This window comes from Thermobia domestica, chromosome 3 (genome assembly GCF_964235325.1).
Source record: "Thermobia domestica chromosome 3, izTheDome1.hap1.1, whole genome shotgun sequence".
NCBI classification, from domain to species: Eukaryota; Metazoa; Arthropoda; class Insecta; order Zygentoma; family Lepismatidae; genus Thermobia; species Thermobia domestica.
In genome coordinates this window covers 248369767-248395277 of record NC_137456.1, presented here as the reverse complement: position 1 = coordinate 248395277, position 25511 = coordinate 248369767, and the positions used below count along the sequence as shown (strand labels likewise).

At 33.9% G+C, this 25511-nt stretch overlaps 1 protein-coding gene across 2 annotated transcripts in view; it reads left to right on the top strand.

The window, feature by feature from the left end:
* The window catches only part of fat-spondin (extracellular matrix protein f-spondin), a 204627-nt gene that overhangs the window by 82753 nt on the left and 96363 nt on the right, over positions 1–25511 (top strand). For both annotated transcript variants that reach the window (XR_014130712.1, XM_081752273.1), the window contains exons 7-10: positions 3646–3776; positions 5781–6003; positions 10659–10830; positions 21196–21403. Coding sequence is in view for 1 of the 2 variants with exons in the window: in XM_081752273.1 (XP_081608399.1) it covers positions 3646–3776; positions 5781–6003; positions 10659–10830; positions 21196–21403 (734 nt within the window). In the remaining variant the exon portion in view is untranslated. The remainder of the gene's footprint in view (positions 1–3645; positions 3777–5780; positions 6004–10658; positions 10831–21195; positions 21404–25511) is intronic.

The following is a 25511-nucleotide window of genomic DNA, read 5'->3' as shown; positions in this document are numbered from 1 at the left end:
CGTAGTATTATATCATTTACCGAGGAATGTCGGGCGAATCTACCAGCGCTCTTCATGCATGAAAGGCCATGCAGACCACGTTGGTTAACCTCATCCCCACAAGCTGGACAGCGATGAGGCTCACAAACTGCTAAGCCTAAACGTAAGGCTGCAGCAATTCGAAAGCTTTCATTTGACAAATGAAGGCCTAAAGGCGGAGAAGGTATCGCCATCAACCATGCACCCGCTTCGGGAGACGAGGCAGCAAGAAGCCTGGCTTTATCTTCTGGAACAAGAACAGATTGTAACAAATGATTATGTAATTGACATGCAATTGGTGTATACCAAGATGACTGATAACACTTTTTGTTAATCTCCGGAAGGCTTGTATCTGCTAAGTTTGCCCACTTATTAGAACCTTCTTGAACTGAACCATCTGGGTCCAAACAATAACCCTGTGGAAGGAGAGCTTTGATTAAACGCAGAGATCCGTGGTATGACGCTAAGAATGTAGGAATCGCCATATCCACAGCTCGTCGAATACCAAGACCGCCCAAACCAACAGGTAAACATGCTTGTATCCAAGAGTTGTCATTTAAGGAGCAGTTCAGAATTGATTCAAGGCCAGTTTTTAGGACAGTATCATATTTTTGCAGCAAAGAACTCTCATGCCAAGATGGAAAGCATCGTAAAAAATAGGTTAGGCGAGGGATTGATAAAGATGCTCGTAAAAGGAAAAAGGCTGAATAGGCTGAAATTGAGGGAAGTCGAGACAAGAACAATTCTAAAGTAGATATATATACTTAAATATTTATTACAATTCAAAATTATTCGACATTCAACTAAAATAACAACAGGCATAAATGAGGAATGGAACAATAATTGCTAACAGAATAACAGAAAAATATAATAATTTGAATAAAAGTTCACTTAAATATATATCTCAAAAATTCAACAATGCATGAAGATACAAGAATTGAAATTGTTATTATTACAATATTAAAAGAAGGAAGAAATAAATTATATATAGTTCAAAATATAGCAGTTCGTTAGAAATTCTAAATGTGTTAATATTGCAGTAATCGTCAGGAATTCATTACGCTCCCCCCAAAAATTAACATTTTTCAGGAGTTTAGAGTTTGTGTGATCCATGTATGCAGTAACCAGCGGGTACATGAATGTAAAAAGTGAAATGAAATCTTTGAGTGTTACGTCCCACAATTATGCTGGCCAGGTTAAAGGAGACAGTGATAATGAGAAATGAATGAAATGGTGGAATGAAGAAAGTGGGAGGAAACGAGAGAACTGCGAGAAAACCCACGCATGCGGTGTTTGCCCACCACAAAGTTTACTTGGCGCGAGCTGGGATCGAACTAGGGACTCCATGCACCAGAGGTGAACGCTCTACCATTGAGCCACCGCGGCCCCGGGTACATGAATGTTTCAAGCTTAATGTTTCGAAGTTTCATGGACTTCTACCAATAGATAAGAAAAGTATAAGCAAAAATATAATCGTTAATATTCTGCCATAAAGAATGTACTTCAGATAATTCTCAACTGGGTGTAATATACTTAGATTTCCTATAGCTTTTGATAAAAGTTGATATCCAGATGCTTCTTTACAAGCTATCCATAGATTTAATGTTCATGAGCAATTCGTGTCTTGCTAAATGACTGTCTCAGTAATCGTAAGCATCGTGTTGTCCTGCCAGATTCATCATCCGAATTTGTCCCAGTTTCTTCCAGTCCAAGGTAATGTTCTTGGACTCTTGTTATTCTGTCCCTACATAGATGATCTCCTGTCCTATCTGTTTTTACCATCTATAAACATTTTTCTTTTCGCTGACGATTGTAAGCTTTTTCAAGAAATCCTCTCTATGGATGATGATTTACGGCTTGAACAAACTCTTTCTAAACTTATTGAATGGTGTTCGACCTGAAATTTAACATTGAGTCCTCAAAAATGTTTCACTCTTAATATTTCTGTGAAGAAAATAAAATTCACAACGTGTAGCTCATTGATAATAGTCTTATCGAAAGATCTGGTATCCATAAAGATCTCAGAGTGTTATTTGATGAGAAGCTGTGAATGTTATTTCTCTTATCACGTCACTGCTATTGTGGAATATTTTGTACAGATTTACTGAAAATCGTGATCTAAAATCTCTCAGTATTTTTTCAAAGGTTTTGTAATCTAAAATTGAATATTGCTTACCGATATGGAATATGGCTTGTTCTTTTAATTTGTCCCGCCTTGGTTCTGTTCTTAACTTTTTTCTTGTCATTGTTAGGCAAAAAGTTTTTTCGGTGCGAATACTTAATAAAATTTAATTTCTCAATAAATTTAAAATATGAACTTCCCAGACACGACATGGTGACAGATCTGTCGCTTCTCCACAAAATTATTAATGGAAAAGTTAAGTCCGAACTCTTGGTTTCCATTCTCAATTTTTGTGTACTTTCTTGTCATACACGTAGTCATTCGTTACTAACGCCCTGACTTTCAATTGTTCAACGTTCTTTCTACTTCAGATTGTAACCACCGTACAATAATTTACTTTAGATATTGATCTATGAAAAACTTTTCAGAATAAAATCAATGTCTCTGTAATTAAGGTACATATTTCTTTATTTCTCTTGTAATTTTTTTTATTGTTATACTAGTTCTTGTATTTTTAATGTTACGTTGTTTCAGTGCAAAATGGACTTCGATCTGTATCTGAAACATTGGTAAATAAATAAACAAATTATATACATATAAAATTATATAGAGATAGTATAACTAAATTCAAAAGAAAGATACTATAAACATAATATATGTATATATTTATTTATTTATTTCTGTGAGTTCCACATTATAACCAGTTCTGAGAATCCAATGTGCTAATAAGCTCCTTAGATTACTAGTGGCAAAAGTAATAAAAGTTATCATTGGTAACCAATAATAAATAAAACACATATACTACATAAATCCTCGAAAGCGTTTTATTATTTTCTTCTTCTTTTCTTTTCTTAAAAATTTGTTTTCATGTTTGTGATGAACGAAAATAAAGGGTATTCATAAAGTCTAGACGGTTTTAATTTGCTTATAATTTTCTTAAAAATTCTCATAATGAAATCAAATAAAGTGCAAACGGTAGCGGAAGGATTAAATTTTTAGTTGGCAACACTGTTAGATAAGCGGCAACTCTGTACACGTTGAGAGAGGGAGAGGGAGGGCAAGGGTCAGTTTCTTACCAAATTCCATTCATTGTTGTTTTCATTTGCGACTTCTGGCTTTGGGGTCATGTGAAAACGGAAGTTTATGCAAAGTAGCCAAGTGGTTTGGAGAACTTAAAGGACAAAATCAGGGTGTCTGTGGCTGGCATTTCGGATCAAACACGGCGGAACGCTGTGAGTGGATTCCAGCGTCGCCTACGCGAATGTGTGGACGTAAATGGCGCCCAGTTGGAGGTGTGGCGGTGAATGAACTGGGCTGGTGCAGATTACAGGTAAAAATTTAATCCTTCCGCTACCGTTTGCACTTTATTTCATTTCAATATGAGCATTTTTATGTAAATTATAATTTATGTAAATTATTAAATTAAATCCGTCCAGACTTTATGAAAACCCTGTATAGGGAAGTCTTGGATTGCTGTCTAAAACTAATCTTATTTCCTTTCGCAGGGCCTTCTCCTGATTGGATTGTTGGTGTGTCAGGATTAGAGCTTTGTCAAAAGAATTGTACCTGGGTGGAGAAAAAGGTAGTAAATTTGTTTCCTTACGATGCTGGAACCGATACGGGAATTACTTACATGGTAAGCAGTGTAGTTGTTGCATCTCATTTTCATAATCGCTAAGTTTATTTTATTAACTTCAGGACGCTTAATTAAATTTATTGTCATTCATATGCGCAGTTATATTATTGATTGAGTCTCATTCCTGTCTTGTCAACTGTCGTAACAGAAGCCAATGAAGGCTTTTTTATATAATACTTAAAAACAATGATTATACGTGTAAATCGGAACAACAACAAGTAAGCATGCTATGGTAATTAGAAAGTAAGATTGGAAAGTTGGAAATATTGTTAATAAAATAGCGTAAAAGCAAAATTTGCGATTTTGATCCTATTTTACGTATTTCGTACCCGTGAAAGTTTGTAAAAAAATAAAATGAAATCTTTAAGTTTAACGAAACACAGTTATGCCAGTTAGGCTAAAGGAAACAGTGATAATGAGAAATGAGTGAAATGGTGGAATGAAGAAAGTGGGAGGAAACGGGAGAACCCCGATGAAACCCACAAGCACGGTGTTTGTCAACCACAAAGTCCACACGGCGCGAGCTGGGATCGGACCAGGGACCCCAAGCACCGGAGGTGAACGCTCTACCACTGAGCCATCGCGCTCCCCCTTGAAAGTTTGTGTAACTCAATTCTTTAACCCTTTCAACTTCTCTGAAGATGCGCTTCGAAGACGATGCTGAATCTTGGAGGGCGGCTACAGACGCACTTAATAAAAAGCTTCTTCCTGCTCAATGAATTCAACTAGAGACGCAGTCATTTTATTAATCACGTCTGTACACGCTCTCTACGATTCAGCGTTGTCTGAAGACACGTTCTCCATTCAAAAGGTTAATTGAAGCCTATAAATATGAATTTTTAAGTTATCATTTTATTACAGCCTTCATTAAAACCCTTTGGAGTTCTTGTACCTATTTTTAAGTACTAAAATAGTGTCTTCATTATTCGATTAAAAAGAACCAATAAAGCTTTTTACTTCGTTTTTTTATGTCTAGGTCTAGAGGCATTGTAGAACACGTTACATATGGTTTCACGCCTTCCTGCATCGAGCCGTAGGGGGGTGATGACGTCATAACTTTTAAAAAGTATTTTTGTTATGTCTTTTTTATTATTTTTTGCTGAGCTTACTTTTGCACCTAGAAGATTGAAATTTTGTACAGACATTCAGTCTACCGAGTAGTATTTTTATCAGATTTTTCTCAGATCTGTGCATTAACACAGTGGAGTCCAGAGGGGCAAAAAGATAAAGAAAAGGAATATTTTAACCAGAAAATCCTTTTCTTCGCAATTTTCCCGCCTCAGGTACACGATGGAGACATGTGAGTGGTACCGTTTGAAAGGCTGTTCTATTCTGAAGAGAACGAGGTACAAAAGATGACCCTGGTGATAAATAGGGATGTCTCAGGAATTTTTTTACCTGAGATCAGGGTCTTTTGTGGTAATCTGGTACATTGTGAAGATCATTGTTAAATATTTTCCCACCCTTACTATTCAAGATAGAAACTTGACATTTTTTACACACCTTTAGTGCACCCTTAATATTTTTTAGTTGATTTTCAAATCTCTGCGTTCATACAGGAATGGGGGTCCAGAGGGGCTCGAAATTTGAAAAAAAAAATCAGAGAAAAATCCAGATTTCTCTCAAAACTTCCCGCCTTAGGGGCATGATAGGGAAATGTGCATAGTATCGTTTGAAAGATTGCTCTGATGTGAAAAAAAAAAAAAAAACGAAGTATGAACAATGATCCTACAATAGTTCAATGATCATAGGGATGATGCTACCTTATAGTCTATATTTATATGCTAAATAAATACCTTATTGGCTGTATTTATGCTGTAAATATTTGACAAGACTTCAAATTTCTTCTAAAACGGAAATTATTTCTTACTCTTCCAGCAAATGCAGATGAATTTCTTTAGAATTCCTCAAGCTGTTATAATTTAAAATACAAATTCTGTCTTCTTATGTTAATTGTAATTAATTAATTAATAAAAAGTTTATTGTATGTTCATCTTACTTTAGTCACCAAACAATCCAGCGGAACCACAGGAAAAAATTACACGAATTACCAGTTCGTATCCTGATGATCCACGAGCTCCATTTTATGACCCAAATGGACGTCCAATGACACCCTTGGCTCGTCTTTATCTAACAAGACAAAAATTGTATGAGAAAAGCTGTGATAACGACGCACCTTTAGTAGAAGAAATAAACGTTGCAGAGAATACGGAAGATAATAATAGGCGTAAGTGTTGAATAAGTATTAGAGAGAATGCACTTAAACAATAGAAAATATGTATGCAACTATCTTATATTTGTTTCACTTACTGCAATTACTTTTCTTTGTGCTTTTAGCTTACTTTAGAATACCACAAGGTATACTCAAGTCATTACTACACTCTCAATGTTTTTACCATTCAATTTTATCTTTATTTCATCATTGTTGTTTTAAAAGGTATTTCATAGTAGGCAAAATGATTCTGACACAGAATCTTTTCCTATCGACTACTCCAGATCACAAATACCATTATGTTCTTATATACCAGAAAGCTCGTTTGAGGAAAGTGATTTAAGACAATAAAAGTAGGTGAAGAATGTAGCTAAGCACTGGGACACTACTAGATAATCTCTGTGGTTGTACGATTTAAATATACAGGGTGGCCCAAAAGTAGATATACAGCCCGGTACTGATCAACTCATTGCTTTTTATATAATTTCTTATTGTTATCTATCAGATAGACTTAGTTTCTTTATTATTTGTTCTTAAAGCCTTTTTACTTATATCTTAAGCTCAGAACAGCCGTGGCAAATAAACCTATAAGCTAGAATGTTATATTTGATCAATGCAGGGGTGTATACCTACTTTTGGGCCACCCTGTTTATGAAGAATATGTTACAATGCTGAAGTTCTTTCATCTTCTAACAGTGTTAAATAGAAACTTAAACCGTCACCTTCTAAAACCTTAAATGTTATATCTTATTATACTTATCTTCTATTACTTGTCTACGATGGTGTAAGTAGAGGAAGGGCACCGGATTTTAGTCCTTCCCCCCCAACAAGATATTATTTTAAAAATATACATTTTCGTTATTAATATACATATTAAAATCTTGAAAAAATGGACTTGGGTGATTGAACCCCTTCCCTTGATGAAATTATTTGTACATCACTGCTTTTTATGATTATCACTTGCTTTCAGCGGGATTCTCCTAACTGAATGGAAGTGAAGAAAAATGTAGAATACTGTCCAAGTTATTTTTCAATTGTTTTTGTCAATAAAATGTAGTTGCGATTGTTGAAAATTGTTTAAATAATAACATCTAACATAAGGTTACAATCAAAGGTTGGCAAACTGTAAATCAATTATATTCAAAACTTTTCAGTTTAACGTCCCACGATTATGCCCTTTAGGCTAAGCGAGACGAATGATTAAGACAAATGAAGCATGATGGAAAAATCGATGGAATGATAACGTGGAAGGAAAGGAGAGTACTCCTAGAAAAATCCATGGACACGATGCTGTCCACCACAAGCTTACTTGGCCGAGGGATCCTATGCACTAGAGATAAGCGCTCTACCACTGAACCACCATGTCCCCTCAATTATATTCAAATTTATTAACCTCCGACATGTTTTTATGGCTACCAATAAATTAGTACGTACTAAATATTTCGAATATATGATCGAATATTCCTGATAAATAATAATACTTGGTTTATACCATCTTGTTAAGAAAATCTATATATATAAAAGAGAACGTACAAATCCTTTGTTCCCTCATCACGCTAATACGGCTGAACCAATTTCTTTTATTTTTGGGGGGTTATTAGGATTTGGACCCTAGATGGTTTTTATCATATCACTTTAATTTTTAATTACCAGTGTCTTGAGATAATTGACCATTCAAGTGTCCATAACGTACAAATCCTTTGTTAGATCATCATAGGTAAAAATAAACGTATTTATATGCAACCCGCATGACCGTGTCACTCGGCGGGTTAACATAAATGACAGGCGCTATAATGTTAACATTTACTGCAATCACTTGAAAGCGAAAAAGTAAAAATTATCTAAGTAACAAAGTTTATTGCGTTCCGGGGTGACCGCAGCGAAGCGGGGCGGGTTAACATAAATGACAGGCGATATAATGTTAACATTTAATGCAATCTTCTATGGTTTTTATCATATCACTTGAAAGCGAAAAAGTAAAAATTATCTAAGTAACAACGTTTATTGCGTTCCGGGGTGACCGCAGCGAAGCGGGGTGAACGCTGCTAGTCTATTATATAAAAGAGAACGCACAAATCCTTTGTTCCCTCATCACGCTAATACGGCTGAACCAATTTCTTTTATTTTTGGGGGGTTATTAGGATTTGGACCCTAGATGATTTTTATCATATCACTTTAATTTTTAATTACCAGTGTCTTGAGATAATTGACCATTCAAGTGTCCATAACGTACAAATCCTTTGTTAGTTCATCATAGGTAAAAATAAACGTATTTATATGCAACCCGCATGACCGTGTCACTCGGCGGGTTAACATAAATGACAGGCGATATAATGTTAACATTTACTGCAATCTACTATGATAGATCACTTGAAAGCGAAAAAGTAAAAATTATCTAAGTAACAAAGTTTATTGCGTTCCGGGGTGACCGCAGCGAAGCGGGGTGAACGCTGCTAGTTGATTATATATTAAGTTACTTCAACTCCAGTCGAATTAGGAAATCAATACTTATTTAAGCTGTAGAGGACTGCTGTGTAAATGTAGTAACGAAATTACTTATTATAACGAAGAACAAAGATAACCTATCAACAGTGTAAAATAAATATAGAAAAGTATTTTGAAACGAATTTTGCCACATAGATAATACCTACCTCAAGCTGCGTTGTTATGATGTCAGTTGATTATAGGGAGCATTTTCAGGAATAGAGAGATATTAAATGTATCTCTAAAATAGAGTATTTTGTCATTAGACTTTCATTGAAATACGTATCCAAAGGGAAAAGAGAGTTCAAATATTTTTCCCCATACGAAGAACTGGCCTTTCAGCTAGCTCGAAATATTTAGTACATACTAGTCTTTTAGTCGTAACAGGAACGTGTAACAAAAACAATGTTCCTTCTGTTCTACTAACATTGAAATCAATTTCTTACAGAACAATGTGAAATAAATATTCTCGGGTATAACCTTAATTTCTTTTATAATTTCACAATTGATATCACTTCTCTTCATATCACACACCTTTACTTTCTCAAAGTGTCTTATTTAGATTATCTTACAAAACTGTGTCAAGGAACTATTGTATACTCCATAGTACTTTACAAAATTGCAATCTGCGAACAATGATCTCCTTATCAGTAATAAAGTCTTTTGGTTATTGTCGGGAATTAATATATTTAGTCCAAGCTGAAAGTGTTTACTTTTCCGAAACTGAACATTGATTGACAATTTAGTCTGTGTAAATGTTTATTGTATGGAATTATAAATTATAATGAGAGATGGTGGTTTATTAAAAGTAATAGAGAGAGTACTCTTATTTTGTGTATTAGAATGGTTTGGGGGCTTTCTCTATCAAAATAAATAAGTTACTCAGTGTGATTTCTGGAGCTGATTAATATTAAATGTACTAAGGAAAGAGTTAAATAATTACTAGAATAATCAATATACAGGGTGTTTCAAAACAACACCGACAACGTTTTTGGGAGGTAATTTCTGACACCAAAATAAGACAAAAAGTATAGACCAACCTGGGAGCAGAAATCCGTCATTTTGGAGTTATAGGCTGCCGAAAAATGAAACAATGAAATTTAAAGGTCCATAGCTCCAACACTATGGAACCTACCGTAGTCGGGTCACTACTTAAGAACTAATATGTGCGCTGTCCAAAATACATGTTTCAGAATCTTGCAGTACTCACACAGTTTTTATAGAGGGAGTTTGGCTCTTGAGGGAATACATTTTGAAGTACTCAACAACTTCCTACAAAAATTATTGCGTGAGTAGCGCAGGAATCTTGGATAAGGGTACTAATAAAACTCCAACTGACGAAAGCAGTATATATATTTTAAGATTATATATACTGCTTTGGTCAGTTGGAGTTTTATTAGTAATCTTGAATTTTCCAAAGCTAATATGAATAATTTACAAGTTGGATAAGGGATATACTAGTTCCTAAGTGAAGTCTTGCTCTGACTACGGTAGGTTCCATAGTATTAAATCTTTTTTGTTATGTTTTCGGCTGCCCCTAACTCGGAAAGGAAGCACTTTTGCATCCAGGTTGGTCTATACTTTGTCTTATCTTGGTGTCAGGAATCACTTCCCAAACGTTGTCGGTGTTGTTTTGAAACACCCTGTATATAGTTCGTATTTCACCTTTCATCAGTTACGTTGCGATTGAAGATTTGGTTATCAAGTATAGAATTGTGTTTACTGTACGCACAGATCAACTACAGTTACATTATAATGTACCGAAGTTAGGGTACAGTACAATATTATTCCACCACTAATTCATGAAATTGTACCACCAGTGTTTTTTCTTAATGCCAGTAATATTTATTTCTCATAAATATTGCCATGTGTTTTAAAGATGCAAATTCCTTAGTCACTAACTCAGCTAAAAAACCATTATTAGTGCTTTGAAAATATTTACATTATTATACTTGTGTTCAGAGAGTTAGTATTTAGCTCGTCTACTTAGCTCTTTAGCTGGTCTGGTTAGTTGAAAAATGTATTTATTATTATTATTATTATTATTATTATTATTATTATTATTATTATTATTATTATTATTATTATTTGAAAATTTTAAAAATATGCTATAAAGTTTGATAAACTCCTTTAAGATTCTATATTATGAATACAGTATATGAAGTTTTTCACTTTTTAATGCTTAGCGGAGTGTGCTGTAACCGAATGGTCTGAATGGAGCCTCTGCTCTGTAACTTGTGGCAAAGGCTTAAGAATGAGGCAACGAGCATATTTAAATCCAATGAAAGCAGAGATGATGGGCTGTGATAGGCAACTAGTAGGGAAGGAGATGTGTGTGGCTGATATACCTTCATGCAAGTAAGTAGTTGTCTCTATTCAAAATGTATATAGACATGATATGATTAAAGTTAACAACTATTGTAAATGAAACTATAGTTTATATTTGAATTATAGCCAGATAAATTTACATGTTATCCTTTGGTTTTTTTTCCAGATTCAGATATTATTTCGTTGACACTGATATATATATTATTACTTTTTCCGTTCTAAAAGTTTTCCTAGCGAAATACACACTTACTCTTCCCGATAGAAATCGACCTTTCTGTCAATTTTATTGATTAATTTCGGTTTTGTTTGAAATATTTCTTTGTATTACATCTTCCAATTGGAAAAGTGCACCTTTTTCATATTCATAATTTTGATGGACGAATAACTGTCTCGACCTATTTTTAGGTAGTTTTAATATAAGCTGTTTCTAAGCTTACAATTGCTAGTTTCTGTTTAGAACTTATATTTTGTTGGGTTGACTTTGTTAAACAGTTTTCTAATTTTATTTTGAATCGTTTTATATATTCTCTTGAGATCTCAGGTTTAAGTACTCATTAGGTTTTAGGATTTTAATTTTTTTACTTTCGACTGACGAGAAGAGAGAAAAAAGTATCGTGGTGATTGTGAACAAAAAAGAAAAAAATCGAATTAGAGATTTCAAAGGATTTTCAGGTTCCATGGCTCATATATATCGCAAAAGTGATTTCTCGACATCTGTCCGTGTGTTCGTCTGAGAGGCCGTATCGTTCAACGTATCGAGACCAAATTTTAAACTTATGGTTTTTGTGTGTTTATCCAGGTTTGTTTCCGAATTTTCTTCCTACTCCTAAAAGTAAGGGTAGTATACTGAAGGATGAAAATCAAAATTTGACATTTTATCAAAAACAAATCGAACCAATTTTTTAATAAAAAACACCATAATGTTGTAGAAGTCATTTTTCTGACAAAATCAAGAAAGGTTTTTTTGTTCTTTTTTCTTGACGATTTTCTGAAAAAACAACTCAGGTGATTTTGTTTATATTTCATAAATAAATATTTCATTAATATCCTGACAACATGGAATAATTTATTTCTCCTGAAAAATGTACGAGAAGTACTTTATTGTTCAGAATGTTTTTTTTTCGGACATTTTTTTTCAAAAACGACATAAATAAATTTGTTCCTATTTCATAAATAAATATTTCATGAATAACCTTATAATATGTCATAACTCACTTGTCCTTAAAAATATGAGTAGTAGTTTATTCTTGGGGATGAGTTTTTTCGGGTAATTTCCTCAAAAATGACTCAGGTTATATTGTTCATACTTCATTAATAAGACTATGATGTTGTGTAAATTACTCCTTGCGAATGAATTCACATGGGTTACTTTCTTTTCAGAGTACTTTCTCAAAAACGACTCAGGCAATTTTGTTCGTATTTCATAAATAAATGTTTAATTAACATTCCTATGATGTTGATTAAATAATTTCCACGACATAGGATAGGATTTGGACTACTTATAGTTTCGGATTATTAAATTACTTTTTCTTACATTGAAGAAGAATTTTCATGTAATTTGGCGGTAATTGATTCATTGCTTTTTTTCTGTTTCCCAATGGTTATCTTTTTTAGTTTATTTGGATATCTATTAATTTTTCCGAAATGCCTTTATTCCGCCTTTCCTTTGCTTTCTTGCCAATGTCTCGACATTTCTGTCCTTAGTTTGCTTTAAGTTTTTTTTAAGAAGTTCATACATAAATTTCGCACTCTATCGATAACTTCTTTCTTTTTTTTAAATCCACAGATAACTCCGTATCCAAATACAAGAAAATTTGAGAAGCAAGGTAAAAATGTTCTTGCACATGAATTCTTGTTGTTTCTATAAATTTATTGTTAAATCAGTCGAACATTTCCATTTGTAGTGTAGTAACTGAACATTCTGTGAAGTGTTGAGTTCATTTATTTAAATTTGTTCCAACCGTCATGATAGATCAGAGATTGCTTCTTTATAAGGATGTCTAAGTGATTTAGAATCTTCTTATAAACCTTCGGAAAGCGCCATAACAAGTAGATTAGGCTATAAGTCAATCTATGCCATGTTTTCTGCTTTGATAATTATGAAATTTGAAATAGAAACATTTTAGTGCTACAAATTGAAAGATATTTTGTTATGACTCACAATCATATTTTGTATTTCGAACTCAAATAGTAGAATGATAATCTTTTAATGTCTCTATTCATGAATAATGATTATGTTGCCACATTTTTCGTAACTTCTGTAAAAATCAAAAGCATAAAATGGTTTCTGTTTTGTATCGTATTATGTGTTTTCAGGTATATCCAAGAATCCTCCAGTATATATCCTTCTTATACTTTATACAGAAATATTAAGTTCCTTTCCTTGTTATTGTTCTTATTCTATAACCACAGTTGTGGTTTCATATTATTGCCGCAGCTATTAGCTGTGTCGGCTGTTGCACTATAAATTGTTAAAAAGTAGAAAATTGTATTAAACAAAATTAATTTTCACTATAATCGTCATGGTCACAACAGAAGTTGCAAATCAAAATGGCGCAGCCATATGGTCTGTAATCACCCGTGTTAAACAGTTTGTTATACAGCTAAAATAACATGAATATCATAAATTGTAACACCAGGAATATCCACACTCTTTAAAATTTGTATTAAACATAAAAGAACTACAAAACAATACTTGTATGAAATAAAACTTTGTATTTAACTGAAGTTCGAGACAGTTCTTCTTATCCAGGTGCCATTTTGCCTCGAACCCCTTCCTTCTTGTTTACAGCTGGGTGTATTTTATTTCCTTGGAAATTGAATATTACAACAATATTAACATTAATAATCATTAGAAATATATATAATAAAAACAATTGTTGAATTTGAAGCAGTTGTTTGTGCTCTAAAAAGAGGACATTTTTCCATTCTCGTAAAAACCCACCCGAACTCTTTTTGGACCCAAAAAAGATGACATGTTCGAGTAAAAGAGAATGTCTGGTGATCCTAGGAAGAAACATGAATTGAAATGCTGCACTAACGTCTACATCTAATATTCATGTAGCTTTGACATAAATAAATTGCCATTAAGAAGTAACTTTGAGAGGTTGGTGTACTTTTAAGATGTGTTATGAACTATGATCACCTGTGAATAATAGTAATAATAAGCTATGTACGTTTAGATTCTTATTTCAAACCTATTATTTTTTCTTAATGTATCTCTCGCTAATACTTCATTCAGTTCCAACAGCAACAGACACAATTTTTAAAAAAGGATCTATCGTTTGATCATGATTCTGTAGTATGAACATATTATTTCTAGTGGTGTTTAAATTCTGTAAACCATAGGTTGTAAATCACGACGGATCGTTTCTTCTGCTATTGTTTGCGTGAATATTTACCCAACATGGTGGTAATATTATTGACAAAGAGCATTGTATTGTCAGCACAATCCATTAACAACAGGTGGATTCTTTAAACAACTTTATCTCAAACTTGAGTTTTCGGACTTGTTACCTTTCTCCGAAAAAACATAAATATGATAATCTATAATACTTTAACTTACTATAAGCTACTCAGAGATCTCATCACAATTATTCTTGGCAATAAGAAAGAGGAGTGATTCGGGTAAAGGGGCTATTTAGAACTTTATAATGCCGTAGATAAACCACATCATAAACATAAAATCATATATACAATAGGCACGAAGAGCACAAATAAATATATTTACATATGAAGATTACATTTTACACTCAAAATAAACAATTCAGCATGTTTTGAGAAGTAAATTATCATTTTAAATTAATGAATTTCTAAAGTAAAAACCACTACGAATATCTATTTTTCATATATGTTTTCTTTCTTTTTTCGTACTAATCAAACCAGGGTCGTGATATCTCAAGACTGCCATTTTTCCTCAAAACTCGGATATTTAAGTTGCATAAATGTAATGAAAATTTATAACACGAATCATAGTAGTAACGGGTAATTAAACGATCGACGAACAAATAATAAACAGATAATACATAGGTAAGAATATCTAAACAGTATGAGAAATGTAACGAACATTTCTAGTCATTACAATGCTACCTTTATATATAATCTAAAATCTGCCCAGAATATTAAACTAAACTTTATCAGAGGAGAAGACAACCTTACTGTACTAAAACTTAGTTTATTAACTAGACAAGGAGATAAAATGAATAAAAGACAAATTTGAGGCTCTAATATCATCAAATAGAGGTCTTGAGCTTGATCATCACCATTTTCTCATAATAACTAACTAACTAACTCTATGGCCTATGGAACCCGGAGGTTCAATGCCGCGTTCACAAAAGCTCTCCACTGACTTCTATCCTTAGCTAACTGCATCCAGTTTCTACTTTGTATTCCTATCTCTGCGAGATCCATCTTAATATTATCCTCCCATCTGCGCCTAGGTCTTCCTAATGGTCGTTTTCCTATGGGTCTTCCAGTCAAGACTTTGAAAGCGTTTCTACTTTCTTCCATTCTAGCTACATGGCCTGCCCACCTAAGCCTCCTAGACTTGACGACCCTAACAATGTTGGGTAAACCGTATAAACTATGTAGTTCCTCGTTATGAAGTTTCCGCCATTCCCCATTCTCGTTCCTCTTGGGTCCGAATATTCTTCTCAGGATCTTGTTCTCAAATACTTTCAGTCTATGTTCTTCCCTCAGAGTAAGTGACCATGTTTCGCAACCATACAGAACAACAGGCATGATTATCGTTTTATATATTTTAAGCTTCAAATTCTTCGACAGAATTCGCGACGACAAGAGATTTTGAATCGAATAGTAACACGAATTCCCTGCTTTTAGTCGGCATTTAATTTCTTCGTGAATATGATTTTCGTCTGTTAATATTGATCCTAAATATTTGAAAGTATCCACTTTATCAAAAGTATTATTTAATATTTTAACGCCTCCACAATTTGCAGTATTACGGTCCCGACGCACTTCCATGTATTTAGTTTTCTCTGCATTTACTTCTAAACCCATGTCCCTGCAAGCATTTAATAAGATCTCTGCATTTATTTCTACTGTTCTCCTATCATCCCCTATTAAATTTACATCATCAGCATATGCCATCACCTGATGAATGCCGTTCAACTCTAGGCCCTGGTTGCTATCTTTGATTTTCCTTATAGCGTATTCCAGCACAAAGTTAAATAATAATGGCGACAACGCATCTCCTTGTTTCAGGCCATTTTCGACGTGAAAGCTCGTGGACAAAAATTTTCCTACCCGGACTTTACTTTGGGATTCACTTAAGCATAACTTAATTAATCCAATTAGCTTTCTCGGTATTCCAAGTTCTGTAAGAACGTTGTACAATGTTTCTCTCCTAACCGAATCGCAAGCCTTTCTAAAATCAATAAATAGTTGATGTACCGGGGTATTTCATTCCCACTTGTTTTTCGAGTATTTGGCGAATGGTAAATATTTGGTCAATAGTTGATCGATTTCGTCTAAATCCGCACTGATAATCTCCAATAATTTCATCTGCGTATGGGGTCAGTCTTGCTAATAGAATATTTGAAAGGATTTTATAGGATGTTGACAGAAGAGAAATGCCTCGATAATTATTACAGTCAGTTTTGTCCCCTTTCTTGTGAATTGGAACAATGATTGATTCTTTCCATTCTTGTGGCAATTCTTCCTTGTTCCAGATAAGGAGAATGAGTTTGTGTATCTTGTTCCACAATTTTTCGCCTCCAGCTAAAATTAACTCAGCCGGAATTTCATCCACACCCGGAGATTTGTGTTTCTTTAATTTCTTTATAGCGGCTTCTACTTCTATTCGATTGGGTTCTGGAATATACGGTTCTGCGGTGTGTATCTCCTTTTCTCCACGCGCATTAGTTTTTGGCTGCGTGTTCAGCAAATCGTCAAAGAAATCTTTCCATCTATTTAAGAGGCTATCCGTATCGGTGAGAACTGTTCCGTCAGCTTTCTTTAATATATAAGCACGAGGTTGATAGCCTTTCTTAAATTCGTTAATCCCCTTATACATGTCCCGAATATTTTTATTTTTACTATTATCTTCAAGTTCCTTAATTTTAGCTTTCAAAAAATCGCGTTTCTTTGTTCTAAAAGTTTTGGAAGTTTCCCGCCTGATATCTGCGAAATTTTGTGTAGTTATTTCATTCGGATTTTGTAGCCACCGCAATTTTGCCTGTTTTCTCTTCTCTGCTAGTTTAATGCATTCTTGGTCGAACCATGGTTTGTTTCTACGTATTTCCGCTTGTCCCAATTTTTCTACTGCTGAACTTTTAATGCTATCTCTAATTTCAATCCAAGTATCCTCAACACTAGTGCACTCCGAGTCTTCTAAAACCGAGAATCTATTCGAAACTTCAATCTGGTATTCCTTTCTTACATGGCTCGCTTCTAATTTCTTTAAATTAAATCTCTCCGTTTTCGGACATTGAATATTACCTTTATTGAACGATAACCTCTCCCGTATTATCGCTACTACCAGGTAGTGATCAGTGTCACAATCAGCCCCTCTAAACGACCGGACGTCAATTATGCTAGATTGCCTTCTTCTATCTACTAAAACGTGATCAATTTGATTATGTGTTCTTCCGTCTGGTGATGTCCAAGTGTATTTATGAACGTCGCGATGTGGGAATTTTGTACTTTTTACGATTAGGTTTTTGGATGTTGCAAAGTTCACGAGTCTAACACCGTTGTCATCAGTGGCGGCGATTGGACGTTAAAAGTGGGGGGGCAAGACATGATCTGAATATTTGTATATCAATGTTAATATACAAATTTCCCTGGTTGAAACTATATACATTAATAGGCCATTTCAGAAAAGTGGGGGAGCAACTGCCCCCCTTTGCCCCCCCTAATCGCCGCCCATGGTTGTCATTACTTTCCTTATGCAAACTTTCGTTCCCTATGATCGGTTTGAAAATATCCTCTCGTCCTACCTTCGCATTGAAATCCCCTAATAGAATCTTCATATGGTATCGCGGGAGTTGGTCAAATATCCGTTCCACTTCTTCGTAAAAACTATCTTTTATATCGTCACCCTTATCTTCAGTTGGAGCATGTACATTTAAAACAATAATATCACACCACCGTCCCTTGAGAGTAATAAAAGAAAGTCTGTCAGTAACAAATTCAACCCGTTTAATTGCTGGTAATATTCGTTTGTGAACGAAAAACCCTGTTCCTAACTGGTGATTTTTATTTCCTTCCCCGTAAAAGAACGTAAAATTTCCGGAATTCTCAGACCCATTTCCTTCCCATCTAACTTCCTGAACTCCTACTAGGTCCATCCTGTATTTCTCTAACTCACTCGTAACAGATTTTAACGCGCCTGCCCTATAAAGACTTCTAATATTCCATGTTCCAAATCTCATGTCCATTTTCTTTTGCCGAGGTCGTGCCAAGTTATCAGTCCTTGTCCGAGGCTTTTGTGAATGTTTCTGAACAAGTACCTTTTTTTACAGGATGAGGGTGTTAGCCTTACCCAAACCCCCAAGCTGGAGGACCACTCCTAATCGTCTGTCCGCGACTGCTTATTCAGTATATTCGCAGCTAACCTCTATATCTAGAGGCCTTCTCCTCGATCCGCAACCTGAGGACGCGCCATGCCGTGGTGACAGGAACCCACGTTACACGGATTTTCTCATAATGGATTTGAAAAAAAAAAATGTAGAAATAATTATCATTTGAAACACTTTTATTATATTATAAAAGAGTGACTTTTAATGTAACATGAAGAGAACAATTATATAGGAGTGTAATGGCTTAGCATCACATTCTGTGTTGGCTATACTAGGCTTTACATATTGTCTTATTGATAGTTCTTTTTATTGCTACTTTATAATTATTCTTTCTTACAATTTGATTAATGTATATCGGGCTTTATGAGAACCTTATATAATTCCAAAAAGATATAGATGTAACTTTTTATATGTAGAAGAAATTAAAAAAAAAGATACAGATAAATATAAAAGATGATAAGGATAACGGATGGACTGATGTATGAATAATTAGTTTCAAAAGAAGTCTTAATTGTTGTTTTGCAACACTATAGAATTATTACTTCATATTATGTTGATTCAGATAATTAGTCAACATAAAATCATCGTAAATGAATGATAAAATATTATATAATTAAAAAGGTAATCGTAAAACACTGTGTTCCCAGATAAAGATCTTATTGGTGAAGGTAACGGAATAATAACTGATACTTTTTCTATGTATGAAGTAAGAAAATTTGGGCATTACAGAAAAAAAGACCAATTATGTATATAAGAGTCATAGAGGGAAGTTTATGTCTGACTCTACCTTATTATTTTTATTACTAATCAACTATTTATGGAAATTACAGAAACAGAGCTTACTTTATAATTATTGTAAAAGGAAATAGTATTGTAATGATCATTATATTTACATAAGACTACTTAGCAAGAAAATAATGGCTACTTGATCAGATTTAGGTCTGATTTCAGGTCAAATGATAATCACTATGATGTTCCTAAACTAAAAGTTCTTTATGTTCTTAAGATAGTTTGGATTACTTGTGAAGTTTTAAATGATTTGCAAAAAAATTAAGATTTAAGAAATTAGTTTTGGAATGTAATATTACGTTTCCTCGCATATTATATACAGATTGTATTATTTTATCGCATGGAAGAAAGAAAAATTAGAAAGAAATTTTATCACAGTCTGTGGAGTTCACACGGACGATCATCGGCTTCAAAGTGATTATGAACAATACGTGTTTTTACTATTGTACGAAGGGGAATTTACAAATGTTCTTTTGATAAATATGTATAGGTAAATTGCTAAGTCACTTCGATTGATTCTTGAATCTTGCATGCATCTCCTTTGACTTTAATTAAGTTTAATAAATTTAAACTTTAAAACTTAATTGAATAAGTATGCATACTAATTTGTGCAAAAGATATGTATACTAATTTCGTAACAGAAATACGTATTATTTCTTATGAAGCACATCCTCCCATTTCCATAAATTTTGGTGCTGATTTACCACATTCAACTTAAAGGAAGGAACAGCAACCTAAAATACCTTAAGAATAATTAATATACGATAATTAATTTCAATCTCTTGCTTGCCATCTTGACTACATTGGGTTATTGTCTTAAAATTTTTAGGAAGTACTTCTAGGATATTTAAGCATTAAATTGTTACAGATTCCAACTATTTAAGTTTATTCTGCCACCGTACATATTACATAAAAAATATAAAACTTTTAAAAGGTACTTCCTCCACAACAACCTGATGTGATCAAGATGACAGCCAAGATATGGAAATTAGTTATCGTACACTAATTCTTAAGGCATTTGATCAAAGTGCTTAACTTAGAAACAGGAAATGTGCGTATTGCGATCAGTTTCAAAATAAAGAAAGAAAGTTACAATTTAACGATGAAAATATCATAAATATGTTTTATTCTAATATCTTTAGCTTTTTTCTTGAAACTTGTTTAATGTATGTATTTTCTTATTTTGCATATTTCAAACAACATACATTTTTTTAAAAGTAAGTAGTCCTATTATTTTCATCCATGTAATTTACTAACGATATGCGACACCAATTTCGCAGAGGGCTGCAGCTTATTACGTAGTATCATTAGTGCTGAACATATTTTAGTATCAAATTCACGTCTCTATCCAGATAAAAAGTTACAGAAACCGATTTGAGAGTAAAATATAAAAAATCTACAATCTTTTTTTGCATGTTTCTAAATTCACAAACTGAGTCCTTTAAAAACAATAAATAAATTTACTCTGGAAATTTATTGCTTATATTTTGAGCTACATCATTAAATGCCTCCACGTACTTCACCTTTCTTGTTCCTTATTTGGAGAGTATAACTTCTCCTCGCGATGTTCCCCTTTAAAATTGTGTAGCAACACCATTGACCCCATGGAGTAAGTTGTAAGTTAGTATCGTCTTCAAAATCTCATAGTTTAATCTTCTAAAGTTGATTACAGTAGTTACTTTTCTATATAATTAGATGGAGACTATTTAACAAACTCTACATGATCCATCAATTAAGTGTTTAATACGGCAATCACAATGCTGTCTGAACATCCGGTTCTATTAGTTTGATTGTTCTGTTGATTGAGAATGCCCGCTACTCTGGAAAATCCAAGTTTCGTGATTCATTAATGTATAAAACTTCACTGAGCTTCGTAATGTGATTAGCCATGCATAGCAATGACGCTTATTGCGTATGATGCTAAGAATTTATGACATGATAGAGAGTAAAGTTACTTTCAGCTACTGAATTGTTAGGCTTTCTGAATATGTTCAGTTTTCTGGTTTTCACTACTTTCAGTTTTCACTAGTATCTCTTTTGTTAATTTGACTTCCTATTTCCTTAGCGATATAGATGATAATGGCGGCTTATGTGCTGTAAGTGAATGGAGCGAATGGTCGCAATGCTCTGTGACATGTGGAGCAGGATTCACCATGAGAAATCGACGATACCTTAACAGGATGGGTATCAAAGCATGTCGAGTACCTCTTCGTGAGAAAGAAAAGTGTATGGGAATGAAACCAGTATGTGAGGAGCCGGAGGCACCGGAATCGGTAAGTTAATCATTAGCCTCATTGTTCTGTCAGCTAGACTAATAAGTATAGTATAAAACCGAATAAGTTATAATCAAATAATTGATAGATGAAAATATTTAAGACTCTCGTGGCACATTGGAGAAAAGTATTGGATCAATCTTAAGACCTTGTAGTATTTAAAACACAACTGGAACATTCTGAGAAGCCCGAGGTCCGGCAAGCTGCGTATTTTTGAATTACTTCCGATCAAAGTTCGAACAATCGAGGTTTTACTGTAAATGTGTATTGCCAAATAAAGTTTGAAATATAATTTAATAGATTTTTCAATAACAGCTACAACTGCCCGAGATCCGAGTTGTAGCTGTTATTGAAAAATATATTAAATTATATCTCAGATAAACTTTATTTGGCAATACACATTTACAGTAAAACCTCGATTGTTCGCACTTTGATCGCAAGTAATTCAAAAATCGCTGAACAATTCAAGAAAGAGCATGCTTCACACTTTGTGTGTAGTTATTTTTTACTTAAAAATAAAATTCGTAATATTTCTATAGTTGCAATGATTTTTTTCTTTTCTCTGTTAATTCACATACAGTGTGGTCTGGAAGTGGGCGTACCCCCCCCCCCTTTAGTTTCAAAAGTATAGTGTTACTTGTGGTAGAATGTATGTACACAGTTACCTTGAAGTCTTAAGAGTCATAAATATCGATATGATCACCATATATGTCAATGCTATATGGACTTTGATCACACATTGTTGATTACTCCAACTTCACTGCAAATAACTGTTATCAAGCAGAAAACAAGTGAGCATGGATATCAATGTTGCCAGACAATGCCAAGCAATGTTACCAAACAAATGTGGGTAAAACCTAAAACAGTCAGAAAACACCAATTAGGGGTATGCCTACTTCCAGACCACCCTGCAGAATTTGACCGTATTAAAAAAAAAAAAAAATAGAGGGGTGTTTCAACATATCACATTATAAATGAACTAATGAAAAGTTTCTCTCTGTGTCAATCACGTAAGACTTTTGTGATCTTCACGACTATGGCGAATAATGACTTTCGCTACCACGAGTTTGGCGTGTGTGTTTTAAGTACTTCAAATAAGTTATCGTTTCGTCTGGAATGTTTCCGCATGACTCAAATTCCAATTACACATCGGCTTTGTTGTCGGACTCGTAATCACTCTCGAAGTTCCTTACAGCGACGCAACAACAAACTAGACAAAACTTCTTATATTCTTATAAAATTTAACTTTTCAATAATGACACTGGTCGGAGATAAATTTTATGGGATGTTAAACTTTCCCATAATTTGCAATATCTTTGTCTCTGTCCGTGGTTTATGATAGTTTACATCACATCTAGACATAAATATGTTGATTTTATTTTAACGCTAAACGATCGAATTATCTGCAGTGTGATCATGTAGTTTGATTGAAATCAAATTCGCAAGAAACCGATAATTACAGTTATTATGCAAGTCAGAACCAATGAATTTCGGATGATTTATTGTGCACTTTATTTAGAGGAGGTAATTGTTAAATTGTGTCCATTTTAATAATATTTAGTATGATTTCAAATATGTACTAAATTTAGCTCTGTTTTCCCGCCAGAACCATTATCTTCTCTGTTGCACCAGGCAAGAAACACAATATCGCTCCATAAACTATGGCCATGATACATTTAAAATTGTTTGCCGCCATAGTATGTTTCACATGAGTTATGTTAATATTGAAAATCTGCTTGAAATATTAATAGGATTAGAAAAAAATCATTTATCCATATCAACTCGTTTAATGATGGCTGGAAATTATGTTGATTATCATCATCCGTCCTCGAGAGGTAACATTCAAACTGATTTTATGAATCTACTTGATAAATCTACTTGACAATGCTATCAATTATGCGGGAAAATGAGGGCACGGTGGCTCAGTGATGGAGCTCTTATCTCTGGTGCGTGGGGCTCCTAGATCGATCCCCAGCCAAGTACGTTTGTGATGGACAACATCGTGTCCGTAGCTTTTCTCGAGGTACTTCCGTTTCCTCCCACGTTTTCATTCCACCAATTATTTCATCATCATTCACTCGCCTTAATCATCCGTCTCCCTCATACAGTGCCGGATCTACGTACAAGCTAAACAAGTTATAGCTTAGGACCCGACTCTGTTGAAGGGCCCCAAAAACCTAAATGAAAAAACTGTACATTTCCAAAGTATAAGAAAAACAATAAATACAAATAAAATAAAATCTCCATAGAGCAACAGAGCTTCGTGTTGTGTAGGCTCCTATGATGTAAGTAATGGGGCCTCTTCTGCTAGTCTGATTCCTAAAATATCACTAATTTCTTCCTTTCTGTATGTAGGGTGCCTACGTTCATATGGATACATAAAGAGCCCAATTACCTCCAATAGCTTAGAGCCACACAAAACTTAAAATCGATTCTGCCCTCATGGTTGTGGTTTGTAGTGATAATCAGTTACCATTTCAGTTGTTCGTTTGTGTGCTGTTTCGTTCGTTTCAACAATTGATAACTGTTTCGACATAGAGTGCTTTCAATGGTACTTCCTTTAATGATTTATGTATCATTATCATCATAATAGTCAACTATTATCAATTCACTACTGGATAAAGGTTTGTTGAATTCTTCCCCACAGCCATTTTTCTTGGGCAAACCACTTCTATGTTACTCCACAGTTTTTCTTGATTTTGTCACACCGTCTTGTATGAAAAAGTTTTCTCCTAGGTCGCTTCCAGTACGGACGGTCGAAATACGTGCGATTGAAATAAATGAATGTGAAACGGGAATGGAAAACAAGTTACACATCAGAAAATAGTGCAGGCATAAGCACAACACTAGAAAAGTGCATTAGGAGTACTTTCGCTTAAAATGTTTCATCAGGTAAAGAGCGGAAGAAGAACAAGAAAAATAAAAATGAAAATTGAAGAATAGAAAGCTAGCTTTAAAGTACCCAGGTGGGAGACACCATCTTGGAAGCTGTGTCAGGTAATAGACATGGGATATATATATATTCTTTATCAGTTTTAATGTAATGAGATTTGATCTAGCTTTCGGGGTATTGATATGAACTATTATTTTTTTAGTCTGATAGGAACTATTTGTTTCTGATGAGAAAAAGATGATATAAAATTTATGCCAAAAACAGAGTATGGCACGAATTTTTCTTGTTAGGAAGATCAAACTCGGCATATAAAATCATTTTTAAAAACAAGTGGACATACATACATAACTTACAATCCGAAGAAAATATTATACGGAAAGTACACTCCTAGGGAAATAGAGAGGGGGTGATATCTAAAAATAATCGAAAATGGCTGACATTAGTGTCGAATCTGTGGTTTTCGAGGTTGCTTAGATGAATAATGACACTCCAGATGTCGTTTAAGTCCAAATTAAGCCCACATCGGCATAGAGGGTGAGAAAATGTGCAAAATAAGAAACCAAAAATAACCAAAATTAGTGTAGTATCCACAGTATTCGGGGTTGTTAGGCTGGTTGGTGCCAGTTTCAATGATATTTAAACCCAGGTTTATTCAAGAGAATGCATTTTAGAAGGTCCGAGAATTTCGTCGTTATTTATTCTATTCAATTCCATATTTTCAAATATTGTGAATAAACATTATTCTTCCCGCGTAAAGGTGGGCACCTCTCCTAGTGCATATTTATAAAAGATACTGCTGTAGTGTCGAAACGTTATACTTTATACTGGTTTTGTTAAGCATGTGTATTTTGTTCATGGTTATATCAATTTAAAGTTGGCTTAGTAATATCCTTAAACTCTCCCATGGAACTACATAATTTCAATGTATCTGATCTTTAAACTTTGATATCTGATATATTGATATAATCTAGGTATTAAAGAATTTAGAATGTCTTGAAAAATTTCTTCATTGAAAATGAACCAAAATTTTTGAAACACTTCTTGTTAAGATATATTTCGTTCTTGTACGTGTATTTGACTGAAGTAATTTATTGTAGAATCCTCTTTAAGTTTTTTCATGAAATTTAAAAATAGCCTCGCCCAATGAAGGTTTGTAGTGTGCTACAAAACAGGTAACTGTGTCATAATGTACACAAGGCGAAAATTGAAGTTTGA